Below are 14654 nucleotides of genomic sequence, written 5' to 3' on the forward strand. Positions count from 1 at the left end.
GCATCAAAGTTTTGGTGTACGTGTGCAAATGCAATTTGCATGTTATGTCACTGTTACCTGCACATACAGCATGCATCTCTACTACCTGCTAGCACAGGACTGATTTTCATGGATTTGGAAGAGATATTAGTTCCTTACCTGGGAGTTGCACTGATTTTTTGATTCTGTGTCCATGGCAAAGAGTTTTTCAATCACCTCAATCTTCAGATCTTCATCCACAGAACTGTAATAATCTCCTGGGCTGCTTGGCTGCACAGAAATGAGAATTTGCTATAAGCAGCAAGACAACCGCAGTGCTGCCTTAGCATCATGCAGCTTATACTGTGCTAGTCAGATAAACAGATCTTTGCTATGAAGAGAAAATAGCAAGATTGCATATATACTGTCCTCAAAACCTAAAACTGCACTTCTATCACATCCTTTTCTCCAACACGAGATTACTTGTCACTACAAAATTTGAGAGACATACCAATTAGCAGAGGCACCCAATACAGGAACCTAGCTGTCTTTGGAAACTCAGACCAGTAACATGGTAGGTAAACTAATAAATGATTTTGTCAAGAAAGGAAATGCTTTGCACCACCTCAATGATTTCATTTAAACTGGACATTATCTAGTAAAGATCTGGCTAAGAGTGGCTCCAGCTCTAGAGGGAAATGCCCTGAAAGTACATTCATTGTTTAAGTGGTGAACTGCATGGAGCCACTCTGTTGGGTAAATTTTCTCTGGAGGCTGTGTTGGATAAGTTTTCTGGATGAAGACTGTAGCTTCTAGTGAACAAACAGAAAGAGGATTGGTCTAAGGGAGATTGTGCTAGTGGCCAGACCGTTTTACATTGGCATTTCATTTAAGGCTAACTCCATGAATGGTGGTTCCAAGTTCATCTACCAGTTGGTTTATAGACTATCATAATTACTGAGTGAGCTGGGACAAAATGAGGATTGCACTACAAAGACATGAGATAGTTCCCATTTGATATTTTTGCTACTGATGCTTCAGGTATACACAGTACAGTAGGGATATAGTTATGCTGGGTCTGATTACAAGCATTGAGACAGGACTGCTAATATGAAAACATCACCTGCATATATTGATGGACCTACACAGAAAACACCGCTTTCACATTTTTTAAAGCTTTTCTTACCGTGGAACAGCTACTGTTGCTGCTTGCACTTGGAGTACTGCTGCCGGGTGCAATCTGAGGCATGGTAAAGGATGGTATCGTCAGTGTTTCACCTTGAGCAGCATGGCTTTTCACTTCCACTGGCCAGGGTTTATTTGGTGTCAAAACAGTGCTGGTAAAGGCAGGGGCTTCCTCAAACTTCTGTGTCCCTGGAAAGAGTTGTAACAATATTAATGGATGCCTTTGGCTCATGTGCCCTGTTATGATATAACTACAGCTATTCATTAAAAGTGAACCCTGCTCCTAGTTGCCATAACAATAAGTTGGCAAAGACTCACTGTATCTTGTTTAGTCAGCAAGAAAAACCTGATTCTGCTCTCATTCACAGAAATTTTCTACTGATATGAGCACACAGGCTCTTATGACTGTTACTCCTAATTTATACACAGCAAACAGACCTTGTCTATTAAGTTCTTAAATGTAGGCTCATACATGGTTCTTTGTTACACAAAAATTATTTGCACAAATACTAACCAAAATCCAGGGAAATAATGGCATCTCCAGGTGTTGGTGCCAGCTGCGCAAGTTCCTCTGGTTCTTCCTTTAGCTTAGTAAACAAGAAATCACTCTTCTCTGTCCCGGGGATCCCGTTCTCGAAGGCAGTGCTCATCGTGAGCAGGTGAGGCTTGAAGAGCGATTCCGTTTGGTCCATAGAGAACACTATATCATTCTTCTCAATTTCACTGGCAGGAAAGAAAAAAAAAAAAAGGTTTAAGGCACTTTGCTCTCTAAAGGAAAAAGATGTGGTAACACAGGTATTACAGACTCTCTAAAGATCAGCTGTAAGAGCATTTTGGTGGCTCTCGGTGGAATGCCAGGCTCTTGACAGGCGAGGCACGGTTCCAGCGTTGCTGAGCACCACAATCTCAGATGACGCAGAGAGTGTGGTCAGGACTTCTGTGGGAATACTCGGGGCTTTGTTGCTCTGTTTTTTCAAGGGATGTAGTCAAGGCTATAATGACCCAGACTCAAATAAGTATTTCCTATTTTGGCCTCATCTAGGGCCAAAAATACTTGGGTTTTGTCAGACAAAGACTATTCTGTGGTCCTGATTTTTGAGGAGGAAAATGGCTTTTCCTAGCAACACAAGTTACAATTACTACTGAATTTTATCTCTCTTGTCACTGTACTAGAAAAATAAAACATATTTAGTCATTGTGTTGCAAAACAAAATCTTTACTGCAGGCTTTATTCTCTGGTCCACTAACAGAGCAGTTGTTCTGTAGAAAAGAGACTAAAGCGTGTTTCAACAGCTTGTATGGGAACAGTGATGCCATACTCTTCATGAATGTCTAACATCAGTAAACAAGCTTGAACAAACACGACTAAACTGATTTAAGCATAGTACCATTGGATAAATAGACCCTTCAAAAACACCTCTGATTAACGCACTTCTTCCAGCAGATGGATTTAAGTGTGTTGTTGTTGTTCTGCACAACTTACCTCAGCACATAATTGACACAGATGATGCACTGAGGCTGTAGGTTGCGCGTGTTGTAAATGACAGTCCCTTGAGTCTCCAGCCATACGTATCCACCATGCTTGGCAAGCATACGGTACTGGCCAGTCACCACTTGACCTTTTGTGCACACTGAGAAATGAGAGCAGAGAAATAAAAATAATGTTGCAGCACGAATTAGAATGCACTATATGTAACAGTAATTTAAATAAACCCGTTTCTGAGTTTTCATTACACAAAACCACACAAAAAACATTTGTAAGCAAGGATACTTAATTCCTGGAAAATTCAGCCATTTTTTGATATAAAAGGGGCTGTTGAGCTGAGTTTCTCACTCAAGATGCATGGCATTTGAGTTCTTTGGGTGGACTGAGTATTTAGATCAGGGTGTGGGACTTTTTGATTTCAATATAAGATCCTAGTTGCTCCCCAAATAAACCCCACTGCATATTTCTTTAAAGTCCCTTTTGTAGTACAATTGCTCTCAATTTAGGTTCCTAAATGGATCGGTACAAAAGTAAATTTATTTAGGAAACTATTCAATAGTCTCCTTATTTAGGTGATGGATATTCCCAAGAATCAGATGACTTAAAAGCAATCTCCACAGAAAGTTACTGTCGTGATTTCATTCCATACCAATCTCTTTTCCATGCCTTAGAGTAAGGAGCTGGAGATAACAACACAATGAAAGCAAAGATATCACCAGGACAACAGTGGTCTTAAGTGACTGAAGAAGTAATATCACTTAAAAAGGCATCGTTAAGAAAGGTAAATGGGTTTAAAGTTTCATGTAGATGTCTGAAAGGTTGAGGATCCCCCAGGTATTTTATAATACTTGGGGAGAATGAGATTTCAGTATGGAGCTCTGGACTTCTGAGATGTGTAGTTTTATGATGTGCTGCCAGGCGCAAACCCCTTCCTAAAAGCAAGGGATATTGTCATGCAATTTATAGTCATCAACTGGGGAAAATATTGCTGATTGAAAGTGGTAAAATTAGGGCTGAGTATTAGAGTATGCAGGCAGTACAAACAAGAGGTTGTATTTGTAAGCAGACGTAGTCGCGCTGAGTGGCAAAATGGGAACTGGCACAACAAAACCTTTGAACACTTTGGCATCTTTCCTTTTAAACAGCTTTTATGCATTAAGACAGTACGCCATCAAACTAATGCCCTAAAAATAAAGCAAATTGGCTCAGGAAGGCTGGAACTTGATTCTGCAGTCTTTATACAGAAAAATTCCTTGTGAATGTGGCCATTAGCAGAAACTATTTATTGTCAGTCTCTCCTACATTGCCACCACACAAATGCACAATGCAGGCCTCGGAAACACAACTGGTTTGCAGATAATTGTTACTGTGTTTATCTTTCTATCTCTGAAGTTTGTTTGTTTGTTTTCTTCCTAGGAGTATCTAATCATCCTTTACTTAATTTATTTAGACAAAGTAGAACATTACCTTTATTGATTAAATACTTCTGGTGGAACAAAATCAAAAGCCTTTCATTTCAAAGTGTTTTAGTGACTGAACTGTTCTGCTCTGCTTGTGAAACATAATTACACTGCTTCCTAATCATCAGCTCATCAATAAGAGTCACAGTGTAGGCGCCTGCTACATTACAAAGAAGCTTTTTACTGCTTTAATCTTTTTTATTAATATTATTCAAAGCATGTCATGTTCTGATATAATAAAGTACAGCAGAATCCCTCCTTGGGGTAATCTCATAAATTACTAATACACTTGTAACTGCTGACTTTGTTATCAATGCTGCATTAAAGGTTCTGGCTTTGGAGTGAATTTCTCTTTCTTTCTCTTTCTCTCTCTCATATACATTTATATACTTACATACATACATTCCTGTGTCTTTACAGAATTAGTAATATCTCAATGAAATATGCTCACGTTAGATACCTTATATTGGGGAAGAGAAGGGGGGAGGCAGGGATGAATTTAATTTAATATAAAGTTTGCTTTTTTAATTGCTGAGAAATGTTTAAGAAATATGATTCACTTGGAAGGCTTATTGAACTTCTGCTTGTACTACCAAGTGACATGCCCCAGATGGTGACAACAGCTCCCCAACAAAGTCAACAGCAAAATTCCCATTGGCTTTAACAGCAACATGACCCAACCCTACTAGAAGTGTTTATTGACTATTAATCCCTGAATGGAAAACATAGCTCTACAGTCAATCATTTATGTAGATTTATGTAACAAAACAGAGATTTTCACCTTGCTTGCATAATATGTGAAAAACTGGGTATGCTAACTGCTGCCAAATGCTTTCTAATCTTTCTTTTGATGATGACTAATTAAGACTTTCATATTCTATATGCAACTATATTTCCAACTCAGAACACAAACTACTGTGCCTTGAATGCAAGGTTGGTATTGAAAAAGTTTGGCACTGAAAACAAAAATCAGTATAGTAAAACTGCACAGAGCTTGATTTTCCACTAAATTGGAAGGAAGGGAAAGAGTTCTCCTATCTCACAGACTCATTTGAGGTTTCTCTCCCTCTCTCTTCCATCTTCAGACTCCTATCTCCTATGTATCTTCACAATACTAAATGGTTGGCACTATCAGAATTGATGCCTATATTGTTGTATGAATATATACTCTATATAAAATAATTCTAATAAAGTACTAGTTTAATAAATACAGGAATACTGAACATGAATACCATATTTGGTTCTGCACTCTGACTTGTGTCTCTATGTAAGCCAGGAGGTGCATACTTCCATGTGTAAATGAACATGGCCAGGAAGAACCAGTAAGTTCCCTATAAGCTGTGTGCCTGCTTGGTTGCCCTGTGCACTACATAACATCTCAGTAATAATGGCACACATTAAAAAACCTAGGGGTTTCCTACTCAGAGGGCTTATGTGCTTGCTGAAGGCACAGCTTGCTAAGAACCCTGACTGTCCCAGAAGATAGAGGAAACATTTCTCTTAGAAGGACTAAAAGCATTTAAAAACATTTATTGGCTTCATTCAGCATCTCAACCAGTCCATGCCCAACAGCAACTATCTATAGGACACAGCTTTTTCTATAGGCACAAAGGGAATCTAGGTGTAATCTTGAATCCAATTGCTACAGGGAGGAGAAGCCTCCATCAATGCCTGGATAAGATGGTTAGCAGAAGCTCTCCAGAAATCCTTACATGGACTAGTCTTGATTCAATGGTCCTATCTAATTAATTAAATATGGATAAACCAACATGAGCTCTCTCTCTTGCTACCAAAAAGATTGCCAATTCTCATTTCATTCCTTCTCTGGCATTATCTCATTCTTAGAAATGAAACTCAGCAATTCAAAACCAACTGTACAGCATAGCCACTGATTTCTCACAGGATGACTCTTGATAGCTCAGCATAGGCTATGCACATCTTATCTATAATATCACTAATTCCTTTTCACTGTTAAAACCATGAACACGCTTTCAAAGAAACAATTTTAAAAGATATATTCACAGACATCCCTCTGTAAGGATGGTGTTGTGTTTCTTTTTTTTATAAAGCAGTTCTGGAAACAGAATGATTCATAACAACACTGTTCTACAGCACACAACTTTAATCACTGCCAAACATTCTTTCAAATAACATTCAACTCAAAGCTATCCTGAATCCTTGCCATTGCAGCTAACACATATTCCCTTTTCCCCTTAAGGTCAGACAGCTATGCTTTACTGCTACTTTTCTTTGAGATGTACAGAAATACTTTCTCTGTAAGTATATTTGGTGGGTAATTCCCCACAGACATGATCTAAGTCATGGACTTTCCTGAGCCACAGAGACCTTGATCATAGTTAACTACATGTGGTTTCTGTTGTTGTTGGTTTTCTTTTCTTTTTTTTTTTTTTTTAAATTCATGTGTTCCAGTCTAGCAGCTTTGCCTTGTTTTTATAAAAATAGCAGCAGCAGTTTTAGTGACTTTTTGCTGAGTACTCTCCCATGCACTACTCGTTCAGTGGTTGTAACAGCCAGAGGTGGGAAGCATTGTGTGTACAGTGGGCACCATGCTGTCTCCAGTATAAGTGCCACTTTTAAGGACAGAGACTGAAGACTTGAATTGAATAATTTTAAGTCACTTTATGTGCAAGAGAGAAAGTGTAATTGTGTGGCTGGCTTGCCGAATAGAGGGAACAGACCTTGGCTCTGATCCCTGCTCCCAAAATGATTCAGGTATTTTATATTAAGAACAGCTAAGAGTGGCACTTTACAAAGGCATAAGAATAACAAGAAACTGTTCCTAGAAGTATATGTTATCTGTACAATGACTATCCCTTTTAGAAAATCTTCTTGCACACCTGTTTTGAGTGGGGAAAGTAGTTTTTATTTGGTAGCAGAAGAAAGACATCAAAAAATACGCTGCATTAAGCTCTTCCTATTGCCCTTTACAGCTGTCCTTATTGCTGAGCCCAATGGTAGACTAATACCAGTAAATGCACTCATGCACTTCATTATCACTAGAATGGTAAAACCAAGCTAGTATTGCCTAACCCATCTTTTCAAATTTTCAGCTGATCTATGCATTATCCCTTAGAAAAAGATCCTCTTTTAGCTATAATCCAAATTTATTTTTTTTTAAGTATGGCAAAAATCAGTCCCTGTGGAAAGAGCAAGAGCAGTTTTCAGGGAGACAAACATGGTAACATGTAAGCTTTCTTGCAGAGTGTAAATTCTTTTCTCAGAGAATACGCACACAAATACCCATCCTCACAATTTATTGAGATATCTATGTGCAAACTGTGACCAAAAAAATAAGAACATGACTTACAGTTCTGATGACTCTTGGTCATATTCTCCGAGTCCAAGGCATGGTAGAACTCGTACGCTGAACGGCCCAGCAGCTCCTCTGGGTGGTATCCAATCAGTTCTGTTATTCTAGGGTAAGAAAAAACAAACATTTAAAACTCCTATCACCTGACAGCACTTCACAGGTCTCAGTTCTAGTTCTTAAACTAAAAGAATTAAAACCACAGTGTGAGAAATCCTGAACTTCCAAAGTCATTAGGATATGTAGAGAATTTCCAAGCATGTTCTTAAACATTTCCATGTTAAAAATAGGTTGTCTTTTGCTCCTACTGTAAAAAAAAAATATTCCTACAGTAGTGATGTGTTGCAAATTTTCCCAGGCCTATTGCACAGCATCTCTTACAGAAGCTCACAATAGGGAAACCATTACTAGCAAAGTTCTCAAGCTGTCCACTACATACAGAAACTCCCACTATATCATCCAAAAATAAACGTGTGCGAGGTAGTAGTAGTTGGCACCGTCAGTTTTGAAAGTTTATGTAAGTTTTTAAAATATACACGTGTTAACTCACTACTTTGGGTATTACATTTAATAAAATAATAAAGCAAGGTGAGAAATTAAGGGCTTTAAAAAAATCAAATCAGCTCTTCTACTTAGTGTTTCTCAATTGTATGAGAACTTTACCATGTGGATTAGGTTACTTGGGTGACTAATCCACAAACTAAGTAGGATTTTACACAAAGAAAGCTATGGTCTGAAAAACTAGACTTTTTTTCAGAGCTTTTCTGAGTACTCGGGCAAGGCAGGATTTGTCACAAGTTTCTGAATAAATGAAAATAGGTCATCAAACTGTGCAGATGATTTTGTCTAATGAGGGGGTGGAGGAAAAGGGTTGTTTTCTCCTAAATTAAAATTGAATAAAATCCATCACATGCAACTTTACAGAAAACACAGTTAGTAAAAAATTAACGTTCTATATGCATTCAAAAGCAAAGATACCATCATCTGGAATAACAAGGAAAAGCATTACTGTTTTTCAAGTCAGTAGCAACTCTTAGATGCCTTTTCCTAGCTTTGGAAGTGCAATAACAGCCCAGAATGTTGCCGAGCACTATCTCAAAGCAACTACAAACGGATTGCTACGCTGCCATACACCTTAAAAAGCCAGGAAGTTTGGAGAGGGATGGTCACGTCTTAGAGCACATCACTGCTGCGAATGGTAAGAGCTGAGCTTTATGCCTTATAACTAAACTCCCTTGGTAGGGTTTATCTGCCTCTACAGCTCTTTGATTAGTGGTGTCACCGCACTGCTACTTCTAAGATGCACACCCCCGGTTTGGGTTTGGGGTTTTGTGTACTTGTTGGAAGGACGGTCATGGCCCAGCCCTCCAGACAAAAGCATGCCTTCACAAGACAGACATGTAAATACTGCAAAACAAACAGAACAAGAGCATGGCAGGGATCTGGATCCCCCTCGAGCAAGGAAGACAAGTAAGATGTAGCTGTGTTGTGTAGGGTTTGAAAGCCAAGGTGTTGAGTCAGCTTTTCCCTCGCCTCCACAGAAGTGTGTAGCTCATACCCCCAGGACACCTTGGTTTGTCACGCTGAAAACTGCTCTCTGTCCTGATCTCCACGGAATGAACCTGAGTTTGCAATGGCTCTGCTAAGCAAAGACTGTAGTTGATTTTACTGGATTCCCCCAGAAGATTTAGTCTTCTGTTTATGTTTACAGCTTTATTTACGCTTACAGCTAGACCAACAAAGGGGAAATTCTTGAATCAGGTTTCAAAGAGTTGCTTTTTTTGGACTGTCTTCACTGACAAGTTTCTGATCTTTTAAATTGCAACACAGTCAAATCTATAACTTTTCTCTGAAACCACAATGCTTTTTCTTTTCAATAAAAGCAGAAGTTCTCATAACAAGTGAGTCACAAGAGCTGAACGTCAGGAGAAAACACTGAATACAGAAGGAGCCCTAATAAAATAAAGGCTCCTGAAGTACATTTGCTGCTTGCCTTTGTGCAGTTGGTGTCATACATTGGTGTAAGTGGCCAGAGGCTTTTGCCAGGACCAGTGTAAACATGCAACCTTCAAAAACAGCAAATCTGACTTTTGGTTGGCATCATACCATAAAGCCATCAAGATTAGCTCGGAGCTCTGCACAAGGGGAAGGCTTTTAAAGTGCAGGATTTAATCTTAATCCAGGCACTTGGAGCTCAAAAACAAGTGGGGATTGCATGTGGAGAATGAAAAGGAAATAAAAGAATTGGGAAAGAAAAAAAAAAAAAAGGAAGCATCATGTACCGAGGAGCACCAATGCAAATCCCAAACCACACCACAACCATAATGGGTGTCAACAATGGAACTGAGATAGCGAGCAGAAACCATGCCTTACAGCAAGCTGAGGGACTCTTAACTCTCTTCATATATGGACTGCAATCTGTGTGCCAAAATTGTCTATTCCAATCCTGTAATTCTCCTCCCAAATTATTCATTACTGATCAGGTCATAACAAGTATCCTTACTATAAAATTACCCTTCGTGTCAGTCCATGGCACAGAAAGACTCATAGTGTAATCCTGCTGTGATTATGTCAAATTTAATTAGATTGAATTTGGTCTCGGATTAAAGTTAGCAAGTGGTATGCAGGTTTTTACCTCAACCAAGTAAAATGTATACAAAAAGGTAAAATTAAGATACCTACAAACCCCAAGATACTGACCAAACTCTAAACCCAGGCCAGGTAATGGTGAAATACCAGTCAAGAGTAATAGTTTTAGAATAGTTACTTAAAAAAAAAAAAAAAAAAAAAAAAAAGGCTTATCAGCCCCTCTGCCCTAGCTAATTGATCTGTTAATGTGCTACCACTACTCAGCTTCATTACATTTCTCTTTAAACACTCTTAGGAAGAAAATACTTATTTTTCTCTTATTTTTTCCCATCTCTGTCACCTCTGGCCTCTTCCTCTCCAGGACATTTGTGGAAGACTGCCTGCAGCTAACAGCCTGAACAGGCTGAAGCACAGCAGGTGGTTTAGCAGCCACTCCGCTGATGTTGCCTGAGCATGGCTTTGGCTCTGGCCATTTTAGAGCATCCTCCGAGCTTTGCAAGCAGTCCACAAGAGCCTCTCTGAGAGATAAAATACCAAATGAACACACAGAACAGTAAGTGGAAAGGAAAAAGCGTCCTACAGAGGAGCTATGAGAAGTACCAAGCTAAAAAAGTCACAGAAATTTATATGCCCCATGGGACCAACGGGTCATTTACAAAACCTGAGTCCAAAGCACAAGACTTCTACTTTTGCTTAGGCACCAGACAGAAAATTGCTCTTTGTGCAAGCTGTGGAATGACAAAATAGGAAAACAAACTGCATGGTGGGTTTGGATGGCTCTCCTCTCATGCTAGGCTTTGTGTTTTCTCTGCATGTGTAAAAGCTGCACTGCTGCTAATTAGAAGGAGAATACTAATTTCTGTTGGAGAAGATGAGTGGGCTGAGAGGCTGTTTATTCTCCTGCTAATCCACCCTGGTCTCAAAGCACAGAGACCTTTGGGGGAACCTTCATTTTGCCAAACTGGCACTTCAGTTTTCTGAGCTAACCCTGTCACCATGATGCAGCAGGGTCAAAATCTCAGAGCACACATGGAAGGGATGGGCAATAGCCCCCAGTGCAGGTCCGTCTCAGCTACCGCTATTTCAATGCTTTTTGAGCACTATTTCAGTTTCTTTTAATGCATCCGTTTCTTGGATGTGGAGTAAAGGGAAACTTTTGTGCTTAAGGTACACACAACGGAGGAACAGAATATCTGAATCCTACACCTAGGTGAATGCAACTTTGGCCTTCTTTAGCTCTGAGACACGGCAAAACATAAATAAAGCTCACTTCTTCAAAGGCTACGTCTCCTAAGAGATGAGCTATTTCAGGTGTTTTTATTTTTTTTTAATTGGGCTTTGCTGCTTTTCTGTCTCTTTACAGGAGCACAAAGCTTTTTATTGTATACTATTACTTGAGTTAAAATAGTATGGTGAGAGCTAACAGCACGGAGAAGTCAGGCTCTTTGTGAAAGCCTACTGTAATGTTTACTGCTCATAAAAAATAGCTGGGTGTGTATTTGTCAGCCCTTGTGTGGACTCTGTGTGTGAGGGTGTGTATCCCTTAACAAAGCCTTTCTGTATTCAAACTGTTACCAAGTTATTGAAGTTAAATTGGTCTTGCCGGGAACAAACAAACAAACAAAGTTATACTAAAAAAAAAAAATAATAAAAAAGCCCAAACAGCCATTGCCTCTGGGGTATAGCTGGACAAGCACTGCGGTACGGCACTGGAGACATGTTCATGACTTCTTCCACTCTAACCCAAGCTCAAAAAATGCACAAGCCTGGGACCCCCTGGCTGCTCCTCAGAGGCAGAGCTGCTCTGCTGGGGGGCATCTGCCCTACTGGGCAAAAAGTCTAGATCGGTGCGTCACGAACTGCAACAGGACTCTGTCCCCTACTCACTTGGTCTATCTGAACCTAAATTTATTTATTAACAAAATAATAATTTTAACTAATGTAATAATTAATTTTAACAGATTGCTCCTGTTCTATGTGATATTTATGAAAAAAACAAACAAATCCAATAACAACAAAAAGCCACCACCAGAGTCAGTTTTGCCAAATGCAAATCTTTGGTTTCAGCTATCACCACTCCCCTCTCCCTGCAGCATCTGCACCCTGAGCAGGGCTGGAGGAGGGACAGGAAGTCCTTTCAAATGCTTATTTGCTTTCTCACCTAATTTGAAAATACTCTCCAAATATAGGTCGAATGGCAAACTGACTGAAAACCTCTTGTAAGGTCCTGTGCTTGCATATTTCTATTTTACGCAGACAGACCTGGAAATAATACAATTCAGTGTCCTCTCAGCCTGGCTCCCACATGTGCTCATATTAGAAGAAACCGGATTGGGACCAACACGACTGAACTGTACCGTCCTGCGCAGTCCTATCGTGAATCACCATCCATCCTCCATCGCTCCATTTTCTCCTTCAGCTCTCTCATTACACAGTTCCAATCAACGAAAAGCAAAAGAGTGTAACTAATTGGGTTTCTTGTAACCAGGAACATGCAATTCCCCAAAGCAAGCGTGCCTTCCAAGTAATGGACACCATATGCTTTCCAGCGTGTCGGTGCCAGGGACCTGGTTGCCGGCTGCCTCCAGAGTCACGGCCGGCACTGCCAGCCCTCTCGCACTGCACAGGGCAGCTTTGCTTCCTTGGCCTTATCTCCTTTCCTCTCGGGCAGGTCCCCCACAGCCATCAGGGGCAGAGTGCTCCTGTTCCCCTCCACAACACCCTGAAGAGGCAGCGGGGATGAAGGTGGAAAGGCAACGCCACCCTCAATGCCACGTTACCTGCTCTGCTTTCCAAGCCCCGGACCCCTCCAAGATGCAGCGCATGGGTTTCCTCTGTACCTCAGGGGCACCTGATGTAGTTTTGGGGTTTTCTGCCAAATGCAGATAGTTTTCACTTTCGTTTTGTGGATTTTCCTACACAGAAACATGCTGCAGTTATTTACACCTACCCATCACCCCATTGCCCCCAAAGTAACAGAACTCCTCTCACACAAAGACTTTGCCTTTTTCTGACACCCTCACCAGAGATTGTCCCCAACACAGAGCCTTGTGCAGTCGAACTAAGGCCTCACTTGGATTGTTGGATTGTGCCACTGATCAGTATTTCCGCATTACAGCTAAAATAATCCTTCCTGTAAAACACTTAGCCAAGATAAGTGGAGCAAGGGAATGTTTTTAAGTCGATCTTCAGGAATGGCTGAAGCAGGCATTTAGCAAGACAAGAATTTGAATTATGGACCAACTTTTTAATATTTATGTCTTAAAAAAGCTGTCTTTACAGGCTTATCGCCTCGCTAAAGTTGTTTCAGGAATACAAATGCCACCCACCTAGCCACAGGCAAGTCAAGGACCACATATGTATGTGTATATATGTGTTACATGGGAGGGCAAAATATATGGGTTGGTCTCCTATATTTCAAATGAGGGAAGGCCAGACTTATCCAACTTCATGTGTAATCAGTCACTGTGCTCTCCTGAGAAAAAGCCAAAATAATCAAGGCACTTTATATTAGCCATCCAGTTTTCGTTACAAACTGTTGAAAGGTAGTCAGCATGTCATTCTGCCACATAAAAACTATGAGGTTTCCTAAGGAGATGACAGATGTCACCCTCATTTTCTGCCTGGATAAATTTCAGCTTCATGCAGCTATCTTTTGTAGGCACACTGACAGTGGATGCTTCCCTGAGGAAGGTCCAGCACAGCCACCATTTATTACAATACTTCCCCAGAAATCCTAGAGTTTCCTGAGCAGTGGAAGCAGCCCTGTGAGCAGATCTGCTCACACCAGATGAACTGCAAAACTCAGACTGCGACAGAAGCCTGCTTGAGGAGGCATGCTGCCCGCAAGGATATCACCCCTGAGCTCAGAAGACACAGCCTCTTACAGAGAAATGATCTGTCAGCCCTGCCGTGTCACTGCAGGAAGGCCGGAGCACACTGAGAGAGGTTTAGGCATCTGACTGGCACATGCTGCTTTTCCTCCCCCGCTCCTCAGCCTGGATTTACATTCCTGGCATAAACTGCTCCTTCAATACCATTTGTCTAGCAGCACTGAATTTGATAAGAACAGCTGAGTGTTTTGCATTTTTATGCAGCTACTGATGTGTCGCCTGTTGGAGAGGAACCAACATTCCTCTGGGAGGGAAGAGAGAGCCAGGAGGATCAGCTGGGAAGGACCTGAAAGGTGCATGAAGTTTATTTGCTTCTCTGGCCTTTTTACAACTTTATCATACTCTCAGTAAAACATGAATGAAACATTCAAGGAAAACTACATAGTAGAAGACATGCTGTTTTGCTGCCTGGTTTTAAAGAGAAATCTCTCAAATTCCTTGTGGGCTGAATCATCCAGAGGAGGCTGTTGCATTTCTCTGCCATATGAAAAGTATTCCCTGTAAATCCACTCCCGCTATTTAAGACGAGGCATATGACTTTATTCTTTTTAAAACAATCACATGTATCTTTAACGGAAAAGTATCAGTCCCTCAAGTTCACACTTATAACTGCTTATGCATCACATCTATTAGAGACACACGAATGCTGCAGCATAGCAAAGTTCTGTCAGTCTCCTCCACCCTACCACTGAGCAAGTTTTATGGCCCCAGTAATTCTGAGGTAAGTTGCTTTTCATAGTGAATCACTACTGTCT

General features: G+C 40.5%; 1 protein-coding gene across 5 annotated transcripts in view; it reads right to left on the reverse strand.

The window, feature by feature from the left end:
* EPAS1 (endothelial PAS domain protein 1) overlaps positions 1 to 14654 on the reverse strand; it is a 117299-nt gene that overhangs the window by 6651 nt on the left and 95994 nt on the right. For all 5 annotated transcript variants that reach the window (XM_068676658.1, XM_068676662.1, XM_068676661.1 and 2 more), the window contains 5 exons: positions 7418 to 7524; positions 2627 to 2774; positions 1658 to 1866; positions 1145 to 1332; positions 139 to 249 (listed from right to left, as the gene is read on the reverse strand). In XM_068676658.1, coding sequence (XP_068532759.1) covers positions 139 to 249; positions 1145 to 1332; positions 1658 to 1866; positions 2627 to 2774; positions 7418 to 7524 — 763 coding nt within the window. The remainder of the gene's footprint in view (positions 1 to 138; positions 250 to 1144; positions 1333 to 1657; positions 1867 to 2626; positions 2775 to 7417; positions 7525 to 14654) is intronic.

This window comes from Anas acuta, chromosome 3 (genome assembly GCF_963932015.1).
Source record: "Anas acuta chromosome 3, bAnaAcu1.1, whole genome shotgun sequence".
Lineage (NCBI taxonomy): Eukaryota > Metazoa > Chordata > Aves > Anseriformes > Anatidae > Anas > Anas acuta.